The sequence below is a fragment of the Heterostelium album genome (assembly GCF_000004825.1).
Source record: "Heterostelium album PN500 unplaced genomic scaffold PPL_scaffold11, whole genome shotgun sequence".
In the NCBI taxonomy this organism is placed as follows: domain Eukaryota; phylum Evosea; class Eumycetozoa; order Acytosteliales; family Acytosteliaceae; genus Heterostelium; species Heterostelium album.
Window position 1 is genome coordinate 1,128,144 of NW_008805073.1, and position 21,667 is coordinate 1,149,810.

General features: G+C 33.8%; 11 protein-coding genes across 11 annotated transcripts; 10 read left to right on the forward strand and 1 right to left on the reverse strand.

The window, feature by feature from the left end:
* Positions 1-224: 224 nt before the first annotated feature.
* PPL_09814 (uncharacterized protein) lies at positions 225-1,644 on the forward strand (the record flags this gene model as incomplete). The annotated part of the gene is made up of 2 exons (XM_020580603.1): positions 225-279; positions 371-1,644. 2 exons carry the CDS (start codon positions 225-227, stop codon positions 1,642-1,644), a joined length of 1,329 nt encoding a protein of 442 aa, XP_020429190.1.
* A 725-nt stretch (positions 1,645-2,369) lies between these two features.
* Positions 2,370-4,985, forward strand: PPL_09815 (ankyrin repeat domain-containing protein; the record flags this gene model as incomplete). Its single annotated transcript, XM_020580604.1, has 6 exons — positions 2,370-2,372; positions 3,065-3,096; positions 3,236-3,327; positions 4,060-4,307; positions 4,626-4,856; positions 4,905-4,985. The coding sequence occupies 6 exons, from the start codon at positions 2,370-2,372 to the stop codon at positions 4,983-4,985; spliced, it is 687 nt and encodes a 228-aa protein (XP_020429191.1).
* A 49-nt stretch (positions 4,986-5,034) lies between these two features.
* Positions 5,035-5,520, forward strand: PPL_09816 (uncharacterized protein; the record flags this gene model as incomplete). The annotated part of the gene is made up of 1 exon (XM_020580605.1): positions 5,035-5,520. The coding sequence occupies one exon, from the start codon at positions 5,035-5,037 to the stop codon at positions 5,518-5,520; it is 486 nt and encodes a 161-aa protein (XP_020429192.1).
* A 179-nt stretch (positions 5,521-5,699) lies between these two features.
* On the forward strand, positions 5,700-5,987 carry PPL_09817 (uncharacterized protein; the record flags this gene model as incomplete). Its single annotated transcript, XM_020580606.1, has 1 exon — positions 5,700-5,987. One exon carries the CDS (start codon positions 5,700-5,702, stop codon positions 5,985-5,987), a length of 288 nt encoding a protein of 95 aa, XP_020429193.1.
* A 1,982-nt stretch (positions 5,988-7,969) lies between these two features.
* On the forward strand, positions 7,970-8,874 carry rab1A (Rab GTPase family protein; the record flags this gene model as incomplete). Its single annotated transcript, XM_020580607.1, has 4 exons — positions 7,970-7,983; positions 8,056-8,176; positions 8,312-8,691; positions 8,781-8,874. The coding sequence occupies 4 exons, from the start codon at positions 7,970-7,972 to the stop codon at positions 8,872-8,874; spliced, it is 609 nt and encodes a 202-aa protein (XP_020429194.1).
* A 973-nt stretch (positions 8,875-9,847) lies between these two features.
* On the forward strand, positions 9,848-10,805 carry ssr1 (translocon-associated protein TRAP alpha subunit; the record flags this gene model as incomplete). Its single annotated transcript, XM_020580608.1, has 3 exons — positions 9,848-10,001; positions 10,160-10,496; positions 10,571-10,805. 3 exons carry the CDS (start codon positions 9,848-9,850, stop codon positions 10,803-10,805), a joined length of 726 nt encoding a protein of 241 aa, XP_020429195.1.
* A 545-nt stretch (positions 10,806-11,350) lies between these two features.
* Positions 11,351-12,288, forward strand: PPL_09820 (uncharacterized protein; the record flags this gene model as incomplete). Its single annotated transcript, XM_020580609.1, has 2 exons — positions 11,351-12,035; positions 12,128-12,288. The coding sequence occupies 2 exons, from the start codon at positions 11,351-11,353 to the stop codon at positions 12,286-12,288; spliced, it is 846 nt and encodes a 281-aa protein (XP_020429196.1).
* A 430-nt stretch (positions 12,289-12,718) lies between these two features.
* On the forward strand, positions 12,719-13,645 carry PPL_09821 (FNIP repeat-containing protein; the record flags this gene model as incomplete). The annotated part of the gene is made up of 1 exon (XM_020580610.1): positions 12,719-13,645. The coding sequence occupies one exon, from the start codon at positions 12,719-12,721 to the stop codon at positions 13,643-13,645; it is 927 nt and encodes a 308-aa protein (XP_020429197.1).
* Positions 13,646-14,758: 1,113 nt separating this feature from the next.
* On the forward strand, positions 14,759-16,411 carry pepD (aminopeptidase P family protein; the record flags this gene model as incomplete). Its single annotated transcript, XM_020580611.1, has 3 exons — positions 14,759-14,909; positions 14,987-15,061; positions 15,150-16,411. 3 exons carry the CDS (start codon positions 14,759-14,761, stop codon positions 16,409-16,411), a joined length of 1,488 nt encoding a protein of 495 aa, XP_020429198.1.
* A 278-nt stretch (positions 16,412-16,689) lies between these two features.
* Positions 16,690-17,439, forward strand: PPL_09823 (uncharacterized protein; the record flags this gene model as incomplete). The annotated part of the gene is made up of 2 exons (XM_020580612.1): positions 16,690-16,950; positions 17,032-17,439. 2 exons carry the CDS (start codon positions 16,690-16,692, stop codon positions 17,437-17,439), a joined length of 669 nt encoding a protein of 222 aa, XP_020429199.1.
* A 398-nt stretch (positions 17,440-17,837) lies between these two features.
* Positions 17,838-21,240, reverse strand: xrn2 (5'-3' exoribonuclease; the record flags this gene model as incomplete). Its single annotated transcript, XM_020580613.1, has 2 exons — positions 17,838-20,528; positions 20,656-21,240. 2 exons carry the CDS (start codon positions 21,238-21,240, stop codon positions 17,838-17,840), a joined length of 3,276 nt encoding a protein of 1,091 aa, XP_020429200.1.
* Between the last annotated feature and the right edge of the window lie 427 nt (positions 21,241-21,667).

The window sequence follows — 21,667 nt, forward strand, 5'->3', positions numbered from 1 at the left end:
TTTAATCAAATTTTTTTATTTCAATTTCAATTTTGGCTTAGGATCAAAAGTATAAATACTCTTGTGAACATCCTAATAAAATCACAAATCAGTTTATATATATATATATTTTCATTAATATGTACGTCTTTAGTAAGAAGATCCTTATCGTAATTAACACTTTCCAAATAGCATAGCATATTCAAACTTAATCAATAATTAATTTATCAAACAACAATCCAAAAATGGGAAAAGAAAAACCATGTATTAATATTGTAGTCATTGGTCACGTTGATGCCGGTATGTAAAAAGCAAACTAATAATTTTCATAAATAATAAAAATATTAATTTACTGCTTCATGAAATTTTCTATCTTTTTCTTTTAAAATAGGAAAATCAACATTGAGTGGACATTTAATTTATAAATGTGGTGGAATTGACAAGCGTACCATGGAGCTTTATGAGCAACAATCTGCTCAAATGGGAAAGGGAACTTTCAAGTTTGCTTGGGTCATGGACAACCTCAAGTCTGAGCGTGAGCGTGGTATCACGATCGATTGCTCTCTCATGAGATTCGACATTGACAAGTACGATGTAACAATCATCGATGCCCCTGGTCACAAGGATTTCATCAAGAACATGATCACTGGATCGTCTCAAGCCGACTGTGCAGTGCTCGTAGTGTCCTCTGTCAAGGGTGAATTCGAAGCCGGTATTGACAAGAAGGGTTCGACTCGTGAGCACGCTCTCTTGGCCTACACCCTTGGTGTCAGACAATTGATTGTCGCCGTCAACAAGATGGACGATGAGAAGACCACCAACTACTCTGAGGCTCGTTTCAATGAGATTGTCAAGGAAACTTCAAGTTTTATCAAGAAAATCGGTTACAATCCCGAGAAGGTTCCATTCATTCCACTCTCTGCCTGGAATGGTGACAACATGTTGGAAAAGTCCACCAAGATGCCATGGTACAATGGTCCAACTTTGTATGAAGCTCTCAATTCTATTGTCGAGCCAAAGCGTCCAGTTGACAAGCCATTACGTCTTCCCATCCAGGATGTCTACAAAATCGGTGGTATTGGAACAGTGGCCGTCGGTCGTGTTGAAACAGGAGTCATGAAGGCCGGTCAGCCAGTCGTGATTGCGCCAGTCAACAAGGTCTTGGAAGTCAAGTCGATTGAGCGTCACCACGTACAAGTCGATCAAGCCATTCCAGGTTTCAACGTTGGTTTCAATCTCAAGATTGGTCACCGTGATATCTGCCGTGGAATGGTGGTAGGTGACACTGTCGATCCACCAGCAGAATGTGAAAGATTCGTAGCACAAATCATTGTGGTCAATCACCCCGGTCAAATCCATGTCGGATACACCCCGGTCGTTGATTGTCACACCTCACACATTGCATGTCGTTTGGTAAACATTATTGATAAAGTTGATCGTCGTAGCGGTGCTGTCATTCCCAAGGATGAGAATGAACCGTTGTTCTTGAAGACTGGTGACAGTGCAATGTGTGAATTCCAACCAACCAAACCAATGGTTGTTGAGCCTTTCTCTGAGTACTCTCCACTCGGTCGTTTCGCCATCCGTGACGGTGGTTCCAACGTTGGTGTAGGTGTCATCAAATCTGTCACCAAGAAGCAAGCTGTCGTTGCCAAGAAGAAATGACTTTTTTCATTAACAACAAAAAACAACAACAACCTATTACATACTGATAATTTAATACAAAGCAGGAGTAATCAACTAAAAAACATAAATAATAAAAAATCCTTTTTTTTTTTTTTTCTGTTCACAAAAAAAATTTTCATATGTGACCTGACGAGGTGAATCATTAGTTTTAAATCGACGACAACATTGTCAACCGACTTTGCAGACTTGGACCTTGAAATTACTAAAGTAAATATCTCTTTTTTTTTTTTTTTGGTTTTTCATTTCTTCTGCTGAACTGGGAATTGGTCTTATTATGATTCAATTAGTTCGTTTATTCTTGATCAACACACAAAAAGCCAATCAAAATGAAAAAATAAAATTTCAATGAACATAATGATTTTACTGATTTCTATGATCATCCACTCATGATCGGTTATTCTTAAACAAAGTCTGATTTTTGTGTTGATCAATATGATTTAATTGAAAAACAAAAAAATCGAAGGTTTTTGTGACAAGTTATGCATTCATATGATCAGAGTTTATTACCACAAAAAGTAATCATGATCACTGATTCTGTGTTTGCAGGGCATGCACAAAGACAACAAAAACAAAAAAAAAAAACACGAATGTTTTTAAAAAAAAAATAACGGTTAATCATAAAAAACAAAATTTTTTAATTGTCTAGAAAAAAAAAAAAAAAAAGGAATCAAAAAAAAATCTTTGATTGGAGAATGAAGAAAAAAATGGTAAGGTCTAATATGAATTTATGAGTGATACAAATTAATGTAAAAATAAAACTAAAACAAAAAAAAAAGAAAAAAAGAAAAAAGAATTAAGTTTTTGCCTCTTAATCAGAAAAATATAGAAAATAAAAAAAAAGATATATGTCACACATGTAATCTGCAAAAAAAAAAAAATACCAAATAAAAAATCAAATTAAAATCCAGACATAACACACACTCGCTCCAACCAATCACACACATACATCATTTATTGAACACATATATAACACACATAAATAAAACAAACATAGATATATTTTGTTTGAAAATTCAAAAATAAAAACAACAATAACAACAATCATTACATTACATTCACACGTTCTCACTCTCCGAAACTCGAATATATAAATTCCAACACCAATAACATCAAAATCACCAACATCATCAAAATCAACCTATCGCTGACTTTATTTATAATTAAACAATTGATCAATCAATCAGATAGTGAAATAATTAGTTAGCATACATATATTTATATAAAAATAATAATAATAATCATAGATAGAGATCATAACTAAAGAAAACATAACTATAAGTCAACTTAATTTCATAACCCAATTTCAAACTTCATTTCAAATCAAATCAATTCAGTTCAATTCAATTTATATATTTATATAATTATCAAAATCAATTGAATGTTAACAGAATATATTTAGATTCAATCCATTAGAGGTCAGATTTTAGAAAAGTTAGTGGTCGTTTTCAGAAAAGTAAATATCCAAAAAAAAAAAAAATGTTTTAAAATGTTATAAAAATAGAATCAAAACCTAATTTAAATAAATACTAACATATTGAAATCACAGAATATACATACATATTATATATAGAATAATTATGTCGACAATAGATAATTCATTTCATTTGGTGTTTAGCAATAAATATTTGAGTAAATTGATTTTCGATGTGATTCGAGCGAGTGGTAAATCTGAATTCTATGCATGTGGTCGAATTATGTATTACCGTGAGTTTGCACAGCGCTATCACGATATCAACGATGCGGAATGGATGATTCGCAATCGATACTACCAACTGCTACTGGAGAAGCTGCAGCGCGGCGGCCACGTCGTGTTCACGCGTGAAGCGGTGCAGCTGCTGTTCGGTCAGATCAACGACATCGAGTTGTTCTACAATGTATATAGTGCCATATCGAACCAAAAGTCACTGGTACACGTCTACCATTATATAAAGAGTACCATTGAGAAGCTGTTGATTCCGCTGGTGTGTGTGGAGAGCGGTAGCGTTGAGATTCTCAGATTTCTCCGGCACGAAGGATTCACTGCGCTGCCGCTCGAGCTCTTCAACCGTGTCGTCTCACGTGGACACTATGCAATGGCGCAGTATCTCTGTGACCACGCCGGCTATATGAAGTTGGAGTCGATCGGTTCCGAAGTTCTGCAAGACGCGCTGCTCAACGGCGACAAAGACCTGATCCGATTCGTGCACGACCTCGTCATAAAGAAGAAGATCATCACTAAACTGGAGACACCGTTCTTCTATCTACTGCTGAATTGCAACGATCTCCGAACGATCAAATCGGTGCTCGAGCATCCCAAAGCCAGAATCAAATACAAGCCACACCAACACCACACCTACCTCGAATCGCCATTGATCCAAATCAATAGAAAAACCCTGGAAATTCAATTATATATAGCATCGAAATTCAAACAAACAGAGTTTGATTTACAAGAAATAGAAAATAGAATACTTAAAAGATTTAATTATACATCTGTTTCCAACAAAAGAATTAGTACCAGTAATTTAATAATTGATAATAATATTAATAGTAATAATAATAGTAGTAGCAGTAGTATTAGTAGTAGTTTGTTTAGTAATAATATTATTGAAAACAACAGTAGTAGCAATAGTAGTATAGAAAAAACAATAGAAGAAGATTTATTGGTACTTTTAATATATTTGGAGATTATGTTTGAAATGCAGATTCATCAGAATGTGCACTTTACACACGCCATAAAATTGCTGGTTGGATTTAAGGACTTGGACACTACCGGATATTTCTATACGAGACCAGAGTTGGCCAATATCAAGCATTATTTCATTCAATATGCCTGTGAGGTGGGAACGATCGAGCAGGTGAATCTACTGCACAACATGGAAAGCATAACGATGATGTACGGATACCACCGTCTCATGGATTTGGCCAACAGCTACGAGATCGTCGTATTCCTGAACCGTGTTATCAGTTGTTCATCTCTACAGGCAATGACCAACGCTGCAAGCCGTGGTGACGTCCAAACCATCAAATTTCTATTCGATCATCGCACGGAGCGTAACGACACTGCACTTTACACTGCCGCTGCACACGGTCATCTAAACGTAGTGGAATTCCTATTAGATAATTATTATTCAACAACAACAGAACATCAAGAAAATCAACATCAACATCAACAACAACAAAATATATTTTTCGATTATACAAATCATAAAGCAGTTGGATTATTAGCACGAAACTTCATTACACTTCTATCATAAGTATAGATGGGAGGACAGTCAGATCTCACCGATATTCGAACAGGCGTTGTATCATGGCTGTCTGGAGGTTGTCAAGTTCATCCATAGTGTTTGGATGCATCCACAGCAGCAGAGTTTGACTCGAGCACACCTCGATATGGCTGTGGCCAGCGGCGACCCGGAAGTTCTCGACTTTGTGCTGGAGCATCGCAAACTCGAAGATTTCACAAGTCACACATGGAAACATTGTTTCCGCTTTGGTGACAAACTTTTGTTACAAAAACTCATTCACTATCAGTACCAGCAGCAGCAATATCTCCTGCAGCAACAACCACCCCTCCACCCCCAAGAAACACAAGCACTCATCGTCCGAGCAGCATCACCACCACCATCATCATCAGCAGCAACAACAACACAACTCACAACAACTATCTCACTCTGCTTCATCGTCGTCTCTCACAAACAACTCACTTTCCAACTCGGCATCGGCACCGTCTTCTCTCAACTCACTCTCACTAAACTCGTCGTCGCCAAACTCACAAACTTTCTCACTCTCACTCACTTCCTCACCGCTTTCCAGTTCCATTCTAAGCAGCACCGCCGCTACAACCAGCACATCAACAACCAACAACAACAGCAATAACAACTCACCCATATTACTAGCGAAAACACATTCCGCTCTGTCGTTGTCACTCACCTCGTTGTCACTCTCCAACAATCTCAGTAGAAGCAGCAGCACGTTTGTTGTCTCTATGCCTATCAACATTACACCGTCGCACCTAACAACAGCAACGATCGAGTTGATTCGCAGTCATCTGGGTGATGCTTTCGTCGCTGGTCAGACCGAGTTCATCCGCTACATTCGCCAGCAACTGCAGTTCTCGATCAGCTCAGAGTATTTGTCGCTATGCAATTGAACACGATCGTGTCGATCTCGTCAAAGACTACATCAGCAACAAATTGATCAGCCAGACTGATTTGGCATACTGCTTTGACTTGGTTCGTCGTCAAAAAGAGGTAAAAGTAATCCTCTCCAACGAGATGCTATCTCTTCAACAATCAAACACCTTTCAATTCTATATCAAGAAATTAGTTAACAAAATTATATAAAATAACAAATTCAAAACAACAAACAACAAACAACATAAATATTATATAACAGAAAAGAACAACAAATAGAGTAGTATACAAAACGAAAAAAAAAAAACAAAAACAAAAAAAAAAACAAAAAAAAAACAAATATATATATATATAAATAAAAACAAAAAATATAAAACAAGAAATAATATATAACAAATCTTGATTCTTATCTTGATTTCGATATTTAATATGGTAACGATTCATCGGAAAAGAGTGTGGGTTGTGAGAAAAGTGGTGGTTTATTTCAAAAATAAATTCAACGAAAATTTTTCTCCAATTCAATAGATTTCTTTAAAGTTTTTGAGTCATAAAGAATTTCTTAAATTACTACAGAAATCATATTAATTACCATATAGAATAAAAACTTGTAGTAGTCGTTATTTCAATTCAATATTTAACAAAGATTCATTGAACTTTTCTTTTTGTAATAAAAACTATCATTGAAACGATCGTTGAATTAAATTACTGCTCACGCTCATCTTTAATATTTAACAAATTTGTTTCTTTCTATTTAACCAAACCAATTGGTATTTAAAATTAATTCAATTTCAAATATAACAAACATATATTATTTATTTTATTTATTTAATTACAAGTTTAACTTATTCAACATCTTCTTTTATTAATTCTGTACATTGTAAGTAAATTAAAAAATCACCATTCATTTCCCTCTTTTGATAAATTGAACAAGCAAAGACCCTTTGGTTTTTGAGTAAGAAGATAACATCAAAAAAAAAAAAAAATTAGAAAAATATTTTTGCACAAAAACTTTTCCTGCCTTTTGTTTTTTTTTTGAATAGTTTGTTCAAAAAACAAAAAAAAACATATCATATTGTATTGTAAGAGTTATATAACAACTGCTCAAATATTATAATCAATAAATTTTCAAACAAATCAAGCAAAAAAACAGTCAAATAAAATCATTAAAGTCAATTATTATAGGTGTGTATATTATATTTTTCTATGTATTTATTATTTAGATACTTGCATTTCTTTACATAGAATAGTCATAGAAGTTTATAGACTATTCATTTTTTATTTAGAAATATCTTTTAATATAAAAATCAATCTATTATAAAGAAAATGATTAAACGACAGTCAGATAAAATAAAAATAATAACGAAAATAATAATAATAATTATAAATTAATAACAACAACAATAATAATAATAATAATTCTATAAAAATATGATTGATAATGCATCACGCAGATGATCTTTATTTATCTTTTAAGATTGATAAGATAATGATAAATTCAAAACAATAGCAATAAAATAAAAAGATATTATCATTATTTGGTTGTTTGCTTGTCAAAACAATAACAATAACAATAACAAAGAAATGCAAATGTTAAAATTTTAAAAAAAAAAAAAAAAAAAAAGCTTGTTATTTCTTTTCTTTTCTTTCTTTGTTGTTTGGTTGTAGCGCAGACTCTTGACCGACACATCTACATATTTTTTTGTAAATAATAACTTGTCAATCTAAATTATACAATAATAATAATTTAATTATTTTCACCACATTAAAAATTCACCTCACCGATGTTTTCACCACCCCACCAGCAATTTAATCAAATTATTCTTTTTTTTTTTTTTTATTTTGTTTTATTTTATTTTTTCAATTTTTTCTCCTATCTGATATTATTTTAAATATACATAAATTAGTGTTATTTTTTTATTTATATATATATTCAAACAACAACAACAACAACATAAAAACAACTATCAGATATTTTATTTTGTTATCATTTTAAATTAATACTTTTTGTTATTTTAGACATACTTCCTTCTTAAATATTTATAAACTTTTTATTTTTACTTTTTATTGTTATCAATTTTATTTAATAGGTTCACTCTTGTATTCTACAACACAGTTTTTATTAACTTAACATTATTATTATTACTTTAAAGTTAGTTAGTATATATTAGAAATAAAAACAATTCTATTACAAAATGAATCCAGATTAGTAAGTATTATTTATACATATAATTAATATAGTTATAGAACTAACAACAATCATAAATCACTATTATTATAGTCACTATTTATTCAAGCTTTTACTCATTGGTGACAGTGGTGTCGGTAAGAGTTGTTTGCTACTCAGATTTGCTGATGACACATATTCAGAAAGTTTCATCTCAACCATTGGTGTCGATTTTGTAAGTGTTGACAACAACTAATCATAATGAAGAAAACAGATAGATTAGTTTGAAGTTTTAGAATGTCACTTTAAATAGGATGGCCATTGACTAACATAAAACAAAACACACAACTTATATTATATATATCTATAGAAAATTAGAACTATTGAATTAAATGGAAAGACTATTAAATTACAAATTTGGGATACAGCTGGTCAAGAGAGATTTAGAACCATCACTAGCAGTTATTATCGTGGTGCCCATGGTATCATTGTTGTATACGACGTTACAGATAGAGTCACTTTCGACAATGTCAGACAATGGCTTCAAGAGATTGACAGATTTGCATGCGAGAGCGTTAATAAGCTATTGGTAGGAAACAAGAGCGATCTTGTCGCCAAGAAGGTCGTCGACACCAACACTGCTAAATCTTTTGCTGACACATTGGGTATCCCATTCTTGGAAACCTCTGCCAAACAATCAACAAATGTAGAACAAGCTTTCATGACAATGGCTACTGAGATTAAAAATAGGTATGTATATTAACAATATTGTTGTTTTTACTACTAGCATTAAAGTTAAACTAACATGTTACTCCTCTCAACTACTTTTTCTTTTTCAGATTGACCGCTTCTCAACCAGCTCCAACTACTGGTGGTGCTAAAGTTGTTCCAGGATCATCAGCACCAATTCAAACAAAGAGCGGATGTTGTTAGATCAATAATTTCTCAAATCATCATTAAAAAAAAAAAAAAGAGTTGTGTGTTTATTATAGTATCTTTATTTTATTTTTGATTTATCAATCAATCAAACAAATCAAATCAATCACAACCCATCATTTTCCATCACACCCAAAACTTTGTTTTCAATTTTCTTTCCCTTTTTTTTTTCTTGTTTTTGAACAGTCAATCAACCAATCAAACAATCAATCATAAACTCCTTCTTTAACGTAGTCGACTACTACCCACAGAGATAATATATTATAAAACTAAAACTTGTTGTTTACTTTTTCTACAGATTTAAAAACTAAAACTATTTTTTTTAACAAAAAACTTATAAAATAAAAAATATATAAAAACACATAATATTAAAAAACCTCATTAAAAAAGTGTTCATTTATTTGCAAGATCTAATTAAATTTAAAATAAAGTTATTATTGATATTAATTAATCTCGGTTTGATTTGAAGTTTACTTTGAAAAAGAATGTGATCAACCAAACTCTGAATAAAATAATAATTGAAGTTCTAAAAAATTCAAATGACTTTTTTTTGACCAATTTGAAAATCCACACACATCTAAAAAAAAAAAAATTTTTTTGTATTTTTTTTGTTTAAATGGTGATTGTTTTCTGCATGATCATCATTTTTCAGTGGTTTTTTTTTGGTGAAGTAAAAGGAGCCACACCCTCTATTTTCATAAATTTTTTTCAACTTTAGTCTTTTTGTTTTTTTAATTAATATTTTTGTTTTTATATTTTTTTTTTTGGTTTTCATTCATCATTGTATATTGATTACTCCAATTAGATAGAATATAATAGTATAGTAGTTTATTTATATATATATAAATTCATATTCACCATCACACCATTCTTATTTATAGAAGTAGTTTGTTATATTATCATTCACTTTTCCGAATCATTTACCAAAAAAACAACAACAACAATAATATATATATAATAATAATATAAAATGAATAAATTAGCTGTTTGTATTCTTTCTTTTGTAATTTTTGCTTTTGCTGCTGTTGCAATCGCCGAAGATGTTGAAGTAGTAACAGAAACTGTTGCCACTGGACCATCTGATGTTTCATTCTCTTATATTTTCCCAGATTATCCAAATAAAGGTAAATTTGTCAAATTTAAAACAATTGTGATATGACTTGAAAAGTCAAAAAAAAGTCAAACATATAAAAATTATAATATATAACTAACCAACAATCAATCAATCAATTAATCAATTAATTATTCAATCAATTTGGATTTGGTCCATAAATAATTATAGAGTTCCCAGCAGGATCAGTCATTGAAGTTTTGGTTGGTTTCTCGAATAACGCTGAAGTCGCATACAATGTCTCTGGTATCTTTGCCTCATTGAACCACCCACAAGAAATGAAATATTACATTCAAAACTACACTCGTGGTGAATACGGTATCGCCGTTCAACCAGGTCAACACACCACCTTGGCTTACCGTTTCGTTCCAGATGCCCTTTTGGACCCAAGACAATTCGGTCTCTTAATCTCGATGGACTATCAAAACGAACTCCAAAACTTCACTCAAACCTTTTTCAACTCGACCGTCTTGATCACTGAAAAGCCATCCACTTTTGATCTCGAACAGTAAGTGTTAATTAACAGGTTTAACAAAAACAAGACTCACACACATTTATTAATCACACATTATCTATATATAGATTCTTCTTGATTCTCTTTGCAGTTGGTATTGTTGGTTTGGTTGTCTTCCTCGTTCAAGGTAAATTACCAAAGTCAAAGAAGCCACGTTCAAACAAGTCAACCTCATCAACTTCATCATCCTCAGTTGTCAGCAGTGACGATACCAGCGATTGGTTAGAGGGAACCTCTGCTACCAGCCCAAAGTTGTCTGCCAAAAAGGCTCCATCCGCAAACAAAAAAGAAAAACTAAATTAATTAACAAAAAAATTAATCTTTTTTGCAATAATAATACTTAAAAGATAAGTTTTTGATAAATAAAATAAAATAAAATTGAAAAAAATATAAATTAAATTAAAAAAAATAACTGTGTGTCTTCAAATTTTTAATTGAAAATAGGATAATGTTGTTTGATTGCGAAACGAAGTCCTTTTTTTGACAATGTTGTAACCACATTAATTTAATAAACACCAGACAACAATTGTTGTTTTTATTTTTTGGATTTATTTAATATTAATATATAACGATTATAAAAGATGTTGTTTCGTTTAGTTTATTACAACCACAAACACACACAATCAAATTCATAAATAAAATAGGATTTTATCATTTAGATTAATAGAGAGTGATTCCACTTCTTTTTCATTCTACTACCAGTTTATTTCATTCATTTCATTTACATATATATATATATGTAATTAATTAGTGCATTTATTTATTCAAAGTATTAATAGTATTATTACATGATTTAAATTATATAATATTTATTTAAAAAGTAGTTTTCCAATATTTTAATTTAAATTATGACATCTTCAATATCGTCATTGTCGAATTCATTATATAGTGGTGGTGGTAGTAGTGGTATAAATAATGAAAGTTATACAAGTGGGGTTAGTAGCAGTGGTAATGGAACTAATGTTTCATGTTATTCCTCTGTAAAGACAACAATATCATCATTATCATTGTATAGAAAAGGATTGACATCAACAATTCAATTGTCATCGCTATCAGATTTGCTGTTGACAAAGATATTCAGTTATCTAAATGACTATGATAAGATATCGTTGTACTACTGTTGTAAGAGATTGATGAATCAACGATTCCTCTCAGAGTTGAACGATCCTGTTATATTCGACCAGGGTTTTCATCGTGGTAATCTATTGAATTGTTTCAAAACGATCGTTGTTCCACTGGCTTACTTGGGACATCTACAAGATTGTTTCCAACGATTGTCGTCAACATCCAGCGGTCTATCAACAAGTAAACGAACCAATGCAGATGGAACAGCTCACTCCTATTTAAAGTCGATAGAGGTCATCTATGAATCCGGTGCATCTCCACCGGCGATGCTTGAGAGTCTGTACAGCAACAGCAGTAGTAGTAGTGGAGAAAAGAACAATGCATTGACTAGACTTCAATTCGATCGATTTCCACAGACTCTGGAATCCATAACACTGGGCAATGAAATCAATCAGGAGCTATCGGTCGGTATGTTCCCGGACGGTGTTAGTGAGATTACTTTCGGAACGTTGTTTGACCATTGGATCAATGCAAACGTGCTACCACCCAATCTAAACAAGTTGAAACTCGGTCATTTCTACTCGAAATCATTGATACCCGGTGCTCTTCCAGACTCACTGACCGAGCTCGTTCTGGAGACCAGTTTCAACTCGCCATTCAAACCGGGACAACTTCCACCGAATCTACTAAAACTAAAACTGGGAATGCAATACAACCATGAGTTTGCCGTCGGTCTACTTCCTCAGAGTCTGGAGATACTAGAACTTGGAACATCGTTTAATAAACCTATTGTTTGTGGAGTGTTACCTCAATCGCTTAGGGAGTTGAGATTGGGAATGTTGTTCAACAGTGTTATTGAACCAAATGCTTTGCCACTCTCACTGGAGAAGTTGAATCTTGGAAACTACGACCAACCGAATTTGGAAACTATTTTACCGGCCAATTTGAAATCACTGAAATTCCTAGAGATGTACAGTCACTCGATCCAGCCGGACGGTCTTCCTTCTGGCTTGACCAGTTTGAAGCTGAGTAGCGCTTTCAATCAGCAGATGCACTTTGATTCACTGCCGCAGTCGCTGACAGAGTTGCAGATTGGCGATGCCTATTCGCATGCATTCCAATCGTTCTCGGCGCTGCGGAATCTCAGAGCAATGACAATGTCTTGCACGCACAAAGATCATGCATTGCCAGCTCACTGCTTCCCGGCATCACTGCAGTCACTCACCTTTAAATACTCTTATCAACACGCTATTGACTCTGCCAACTTGTTTCCTTCGTCGCTCAAGAGTCTGTCTCTGAGCTACGAGAACGCCGAACCAATCGAACAACTTCCACCCAATCTAACTACACTCGTTCTCCACTTACAGTTTCACCAGCATTCGTTGCAGTCCGGATTCCTCCCGGATACTCTAACGCAGTTGCGTCTCAATCATAATCAACCGCTTCTTCCAAACATTCTTCCACCTAACCTCGTTCACCTTACCCTCGGAAACAGTTTCAATCATCCACTGTTGCCCAATACATTCCCAGAGTCTCTAAAGGAATTGGTATTCTGCAAGGATTTCAATCAACCTATTGAACCGGGTATTCTTCCGCACTCTCTCGTTTCACTCACCTTTGGTCTGTCGTTCAATCAGCCATTGGAACAAGGTTCCATACCAGGTAACCTTGAAACTTTAGTATTCGGTGCTCGCTACAAAGCTACTCTCCTACCAAATGTACTGCCAGATTCTCTTGTCAGTCTGACATTTGGCAACGATTGGTGTCCCAATACCATTAGAGAGGGTGTAATCCCACCGAAACTACGATATCTAAAGTTCCAACTACAATTTAAACTCAGATTTGGCAGTAGCTATAATTTCAACGCACAGAGAGATTTGGTACTACCGAGAACACTGAACGAACTATGGCTACAGAGTCAACCAATACGACCACCAACCGCATCTTCACTTTTAAAAGTCATCGGTAGAGATGGTGCGCGTCTCACCAATGAAAATATAGAACTAAATAATAATAATAATAATCATAATGATATTAGAGTAAGATCTAAAAGAAAAAAGAATTGTAATATAATGTAATAAAATATATATATATAGTTATTTATTTATTTTTAAATTTAAAAAAAAATGTTATTTACAAAATTGTAACGTTGTCTTTTGTTCGTTCGTTTGTTAAAATTACTTAAAAAATTTGGTGCAAAATTTAATCAAAATCTCGTTGAGTCCTCCCATAAGATTGGAGGACACTGAAATTACGTATATGAACATGTATATTGTCAATACAAACCAGATATCACAGGAGTTTAACTATACTTTTAGTATAAAATAACTCTTAATGATGACAAAATTGTTAATATCATCCCAATGATTAAACATGGTCCGGAAAGGTAGTTAACTTGAAGGGCTTGTCTGATTAAATATCTCATCTCAAAATAAATAAAAAAGATAAATAAATGATCTCCAAATGATCACAGACGAAACTGAAATTACGAGTATGAACTTGAAAACAACTAGGTATCACTGGAGTTTAACTATACTTTTAGTATAAAATAACTCTTAATGACGACATGATAGTTAATATCCTCCCAATGATTAACTAACTGAAGTAGTAGTTGACTCAATTGAAGAGTTTGTATGATAGATAAAACAAGAGTTTGAGCTACACTATTTTTTTTTAATAATTTAAATAATAATTTTTTAAAATGTAGTTGGTTAACTGATAGTATTAAATATAATATTTTACTTTTTTTAAGAACACTATTTTTTTTTTGAATCTGCAGATTAGATCTAGTTTTTTTTAACAATTATTTTCTCGAGAATATTATACACTATGATGTTGAAAATAGAGGTGATATAGTACTACAATTGTTTACACAAATCCCGATAATCATATACATTATACTAATTTATACCCTGGGTGGTTTTCGAAAACCGAATAAAAATTCACTTGAAATTTCCAAATTTGATTGTTCAACAAAATTTTTTTGGTGGGAAACATTGGTTTTGCATTGTGGTTTGTCAAAAACAAAACATCAACAAACATTATGATATTTGTTTAAATTTAAATAGCAAAAAAAGATTATTTTTTTATTTTTTTTTTTAATTATTTACAATCTTAAAAAAACTATAAATTATTCATCATAACATTATTTGTTGTAAATTAATTTAATCAAATAATTATATAAACAAAATATGTCTGACGGTTGTTGTGAAGAAACTCATAAGGATTCTCATTATTCACCAGGTTACTATTGGTTGGGTAATGATACCTTGAAGGTACCACTTGTATTACACAGAGAGAACAGACAAAGATTAGCAAAGTCTATTCTCACTTCAAAGGATAGTAAGTTATCATTTTATTTTATATTTATTTCTATTAAACTAATAATAATTGCAATCTATCATTCACATTTCTAAAAGAGGATTCAATTGAACCAAATTCCTTTGTATTATTCCAAGCTGGTAAATCAACAACTGCATATGATACTGATCATGGTATGTATATTACATTGTGTTTATCTATCTATCGCTATAGGTCATTACGCTTAACATATGTTTAAATTTTAAAACTTTACTTCTATAGAACCATTGTTTAGACAAGAAAAGTTCTTCTTCTGGGCATTTGGATCTGATATGCCAGATTGCTATGGTGTTGTCGCATTGGATAGCCAAGAGAATCCAACCTCGACTTTGTTCATTCCACGTTTGCCAGCTGAATATGCCACTTGGTTGGGTCAAATCCACTCGAAAGAGTACTACAAAAAGATATTCTTGGTTGACAATGTCGAGTTTGCCGATGAGATGACTGCTTATTTGAAGAATTTGAACTGCTCTACCCTCTACACTGTTGCCGGTTTGAACACTGATAGTCACAACCACACCGAACCACTCACCTTCAAGGGTATCGAGGAGTTCAAGGTCAATACTACTCTTGCTTTCCCCTATGTCGCAGAGTGCCGTGTCTTCAAGACACCAAAGGAAATCGAGGTTCTCCGTTACTCGGTAGAGTCGACCTGCAAGTCACACATGCAAGTGATGCGTAAGATCCGTCCTGGAATGAAGGAGTACCAATGCGAGTCGATCTTCTTGTATCACGCTTACCACGATTTCGGTTGCCGTAACGTCGGATACACTTGTATTTGCGCTGCCAACAAGAACTCGAGTGTACTTCACTACGGTCACGCCGGTGAGCCAAATGCCAGCACTATTCGTGACGGTGCAATGTGTCTCTACGATATGGGTGCCGAATACCACGGATACACTGCCGATGTCACATGCTCATTCCCAGCGAACGGAAAGTTCACTGAAGATCAAAAGATTGTTTACAATGCCGTTTTGGATGCCTCGCAATCTGTCATCAAGGCTATGAAGCCAGGTGTCGAGTGGATCGACATGCACAAGTTGGCAGAGAACCGTATCCTCAGTGGATTGCTCGCCGGTGGTATCCTTGTAGGTAGCCTCGAAGAGTTGGTTGAAAACAAGATTGGATCTGTTTTCTTCCCACACGGTCTCGGTCATTTGCTTGGTTTGGATACTCATGACGTCGGTGGTTACCAAGGTGACGCCAAGCCAAAGGTCAACTCATTGCGTACCACCCGTTCCCTCATTGAAAACATGTTCATCACTGTCGAGCCAGGATGTTATTTCATCGACCATTTGTTGGACCAAGCACTCGCTGACCCAAGCAAGGCCAGATTCTTCAACAGAGATGTGTTGGCTCGTTTCAGAAACTTTGGAGGTGTCAGAATCGAAGATGACGTCTTGGTCACCGCCACCGGTTGTGAAAACTTCTCAAAGATGGTTCCAAGAACCGTTGAGGAGATTGAAGCCTACATGAAACATTAAATAAAACAACAAATCAAATGTATAAAATTCAAATTCACAAAATAATAAATATTTTTTGAAATTTCATTACAATTTTTTCATCCATCTTGGGATTCTCTAAAATTACTTTACCAAAGCTCGCGAGAAAGATATTTTCGAGATTTTTTTTTGTTTTGTTTTTTTCGATTTTTACTTTTTTTTTTTTTTTTTTTTTTTTTTTGGTTCGTGAGGCAAACCATCTTAACTTTGATTTTTTTTTGTTGTTTTTTACATTTTTATAATATTAAAAAAAAAACAAAATGAAGTTAACTGGTATTGTATTTGTTGCTATTGTTATTGCTATTGCCTCTGCCCAGATCTCTGGTTCAATTTCTGGATCAGCTATCTCTGGTTCAGGTATTTCTGGATCTGGATCAGGTTCAGGATCAGGTTCAAGCTCAAGCTCAAGCTCAAGTTCGAGCTCAAGCTTGAGTGGTTCCTCAATGGGAGGATCTAGCAGTGAAAACAGTGGATGGACTGACGCTGCCAATTTCTTAATGGGTGTTGGTTATGGTTTAGAGGTAAAAATATATAAATGTTTTTCAAATATTCAACTGAAACAATTCTAACAAAATATTAATATCTATAAAAAAAAATAATAGATCACTATTAATGAAAACTCAACTGTTTGTTTCAACGACTTGAATGCCACATTGGTTGATTTTGGATCAGGATTTGACTCAATTAAGATGGGTATCTCTGATAAATCAATCAAAATGGTAAAGAATGGTATTGAGGACTTTGGTTACGGTATTCTTCAATTGACTGCTGCCTTCGAGCAATGTGGAGTTGAAACTTTCATCAAAGAGATTAAAGCTATTGGTACTGAGTTGTCACAAGGTGCTGATGGAATTATCGAAGTTGTCTTGAAGGAGATTATCAATATCTTCCACAACCGTGACGTTTTGACCGAAGATTTCAAGAGTGCCATCTCCTATTGGGAGCAAAGGGATTTCCTTGACAGTGGTAAGAGTGTTGGTGTCATCATTGGTATTTTGATGAAAGACTAAACAATAAAATTGCACTAAATTTTAAATAATCATAACAGTGAGACGAATGAGTAGGTGAACGGACTTATTTTTTTCTATTAACTAATTTTTTGGAAACAATTAATTAATTCCATCATTTTTTTAAAATATAATATATTTGAAATGTTAATAAATAAATACTTATAACCCTAACCAAATCAACAATAATGGTTATGATTGAATATCTTTTCAATCTTTATTTTTTTCTTTCCAAATCAAATTATCTCAAAGACTATAGAGTTAAGGAAGTGGAGCATCGAAAGTAAAAATAATAACAATTCTAGAGATCTGTCTTCTTTCCCCAAAAAATATTGGTTTATCAAATGTCAAAATATGAAACACATAATTTGGTGTCTTGTACCTAATTATTTCGATTTATTTTATTTCTTAAGTTTTGCAAAGGGATTGTATTTACTCCTTTGTGGTTGTTGATTATTATTGCCGTTGTTGTTATTATTGTTGTTATTATTTCTTCTTTGGTGCTGACCATTATTATTATAGTTTTGATTTTGTCTAAACTGTTGTTGTTGTTGATTTGAGTTGTTCATAATATTCTGTTGTGGTTGCTGTTGTTGTTGATTCCACTGTTGTTGTTGTTGTTGTTGATTATAGCTCATAACGGATTGATTACTATAGTTGTTCTGGTTGTAGTTATTGTTCTGGTTATAACTATTGTTGTTTTGGTTGTAATTACTATTAAAGTTGTTTTGATTATTATTATAATTCATCATATTTTGATTGTTATAATTCATATTGCTATTATTATTATAGTTTTGATTGTAATTATTATTGTTGTTGTAGTTATTGTTTTGATTATAATTACTATTATTGTTATTGAATGGATTATTATTTTGAATATAATTATTATTATAGTTTTGATTGCTATAATTATTATTATTGTTGTTATAATTATTATTATTATTTTGATATTGATTGTTATAGTTGTTATTATTATTATTATAGTTGTTGTTGTTATAATTATTATTTTGATTATTATAGTTCTTGTTATAATTATTATTTTGATTATTGTATCCTTGATTTCTATTGAAATGTTTGTTTTTGTATTGATTGGAATCTACAGCATGATTAATCATTCTATTGGCGGCACTGTTTTGAATAGAGAAACGAAGTGAGGTGATATCAGTTCTTGGTGCTTTTACGGCATTTGGTAACATCTCTGATTTGAATACATAACCCTCGGGATAGGCAGGATTCTCGTAGGAGTAGGCAATGGCACTCTGCATCGGTGGCAGCTTCTTGGTGATTCGCTCAGGTAGCTTAGAAATGTCACCCAAGAAGTTTGGAGACACCTTTGAGTCGATGGAGCTATGATCTTTGTCTGCTGCGTTTTCGTCGTTGGTCAACTTGAGATCTTTGTTGACAATGAGCAACTCGGCACCTTGAGAATTTCTGAATTTCTCTTCGTCGGTCAGTTTGTTCTCCAGTGACTTTAATGAGGAGAGTAGCTCCTTCTCATCGATGAACGGTAGCAGACATACACCCTTCCAGATTGGTTGAGATGGTTGCACATCGATCATGAAATTCGATGGATAGAAATGAATGATTGGTGAGACATCGCCACTGCCATCGTCGATACCCATCATCTTTTGATATGGCTTTGGAACGAATTGACCAGATTCCTTTGGCAAGACACTCATTAGCTGCTCGAATGGCCGGAATGGTGAACCCAAGTCGAAGGTGGCTGGCTTGATCAGCTCGATATTCTCAGAGATGTCAATGATGAATGGTGCGTAGTGATATGGATAATACCAACCCCAAGATGCACAACCCTTGTAGTAGTATTTCAATACCCATGCCAGACCATCGATATAACTCTGACAGACATGAAGAACAACATTGTCGTCCTCCTTGGCCTCCGATTCGAAATGATGATTGTAATAACGCTCTCTCCAACCTTTGGTACCGATTTTAACATCTTTCATTCTATCGATGAATGTCGATGATTCTAGTGACTGTCCTTCTCCACCATTGGAATTGGATTGCTCTTCTTCCTCTTCCTCTCCATGCTTTCTCTTTTTGTTTCCACTTGGTAGTTTCTTTTCCTCGACTGGAACCTCCATAATCTCAATTACTTTAGCACCTCTCTTCTCACCCTTCTTCTTGCCATCAGCTGGAGCAGTAGTAGATTGCTCAACAATCGATTGTTGTAACTGTTTGGCAGCATCTTTATTGGAAGTGGTTCCCTTCTTTTGTGCAAGCAATTCCTCACGAATCTTGGCAGCGGCACTCTTGTTGGCGGCACCATCTTCCACTCTCAACTTTTTGTTTGGACGCTGGGTATCGTCTGTCTCTGTGAATATTTCATTGAGTAGATTCTTTGCTGCTTCTTGATGTTGCTTTGTAGTTCCAGAATTCAAATTGAGTGACTGTGGATCCTCTTGAAGTTGCTGGAAGTTTCCGTCCATTCTAGCTTTACGACGAATCATTGCTTCCTCCTTGCTCTTTCTTCTCATCATGATATCTTCCTCGACCATTGCAAGCTTGGCAAAGATCTTACCGACACGATCAATGCTAAACTCACCATCCTCTGTGAGGTAGTCGTCGAACGTCGGCAGCAAATCCTTGTAGATCTTCATGATACGATCGATAGCACCTTCGTTGATCTGTAGCGATGGCAAATGCGGCAGGAAATCGTTACCAACAAAGAAACATATCAGAATGAAATCGTCGATCACACGCTCTATATCAAAGCCAAACGCCGGAGAGCATTTCAACTCGGAATCCAGGTAGTCACGGAAGAGATTCAAGCTGAGCAACTGGTAGTCTTTGGTGAGGAAATCCTTCTTTTCCTCTTCGCCATCGTCACCACCCTGCATCTCCTTTGGAGTGCTCTGTTGCTTCCTTCCCTTGGTCTGCACAAACTCACGAAGAATCTCAAAGTTTGGTTCGTGAGTAGCCAACGCCAACATAATCAAATCTGCATCCAAACCATAGATTACATTCTTTTGATTTGGATTATAGTCTTTTTGTGCTCTCTGCTTTCTAATGTAATCCATAATCTTATGTTCACCTTCACCTGGAATACTAGCATCTGAAATAATAACTTTCAACTAATTATTATTATTATTATTATTGATTTCAGAAAATAACAAAGTTAATATCAACAATCTATTTATTTAAAAACGATACATATATATATGTATTAATAATAATAATTATAATTAATGAACTACTTACATTCTTCCAAGCTGGATCAGTACTAACTTTCTCGGCGACATAAGAACGTAGTGTCAGTGCAACCAAGTCCATAAACATGGTGCCTGGTGTAATACAGTTAGAGTCAAAGTGGAATTTCTCATCTTTTGCCTTTTGGAGTGCCTCTACTTCGGACTCTGACATCTTGCCGTTGGCGATATTCTCCATGAGTTCCTTGGCTTCTTTCTCACGGGTGAGACGAGCGTCTAGAGCAGAACGGAAACGACGTGAACGTTGTTGGTTCATCTTGGCACGTGGTGCAACACCGTCGATTGCCATATACAAGAGGTTACGTGGACGAACGATGGCGAATACCAAGTCGAGATACTCCATAATCGAATCCATCATGTCTTGTGTGTTTCTTGGCTTGGGACCTTGCTCGGGATGTGCACAAGGATGAATGATACCGTTCATATCCAAGTACAGATTATCAAACTCTCCATTGAGATTGGGTTCTGAATTATCGCAAACCACTCTACTTCCATCTTGGTGTCTCGGTTCTTTCGTTGGTACGATAATACCGTTGTACTTATCAACCATCCATCTAAAGAATGCTGGAATTCCCATATTATTTTAACTTGGTTTTTTTTTTGTTTTAATTATATTTATATATTCTCTATAGTTATATTATCTTATATATTCTCTCTTTCTCTTTTAAAAAAAAACAAACAAACAAATAAATAAATTTAAACCAAAACAACTAATTTAGTTTTGGTTAATTTAATTATAATGAAAAATGATAAAAATATAAAACTTAAGTTTGTGTAGTAGTAGTAGTAGTAGTATTTAATGAGTGAAAGTTTGAACAGATTCAAAAATGATCATCAACTATCTATCTACTGAACGAATAGGCTCTACTAAGAGTTACGAAAATAGTTACGAAATATATAAAGATCTTATTGATTCTAAAAAAAAGTAATTGGGTATTGATTTGTTTGTTTTTTTTTGTAAATTTAAAATAAACTAGTTATTAAGTTAAATTTTAAAAAAAATA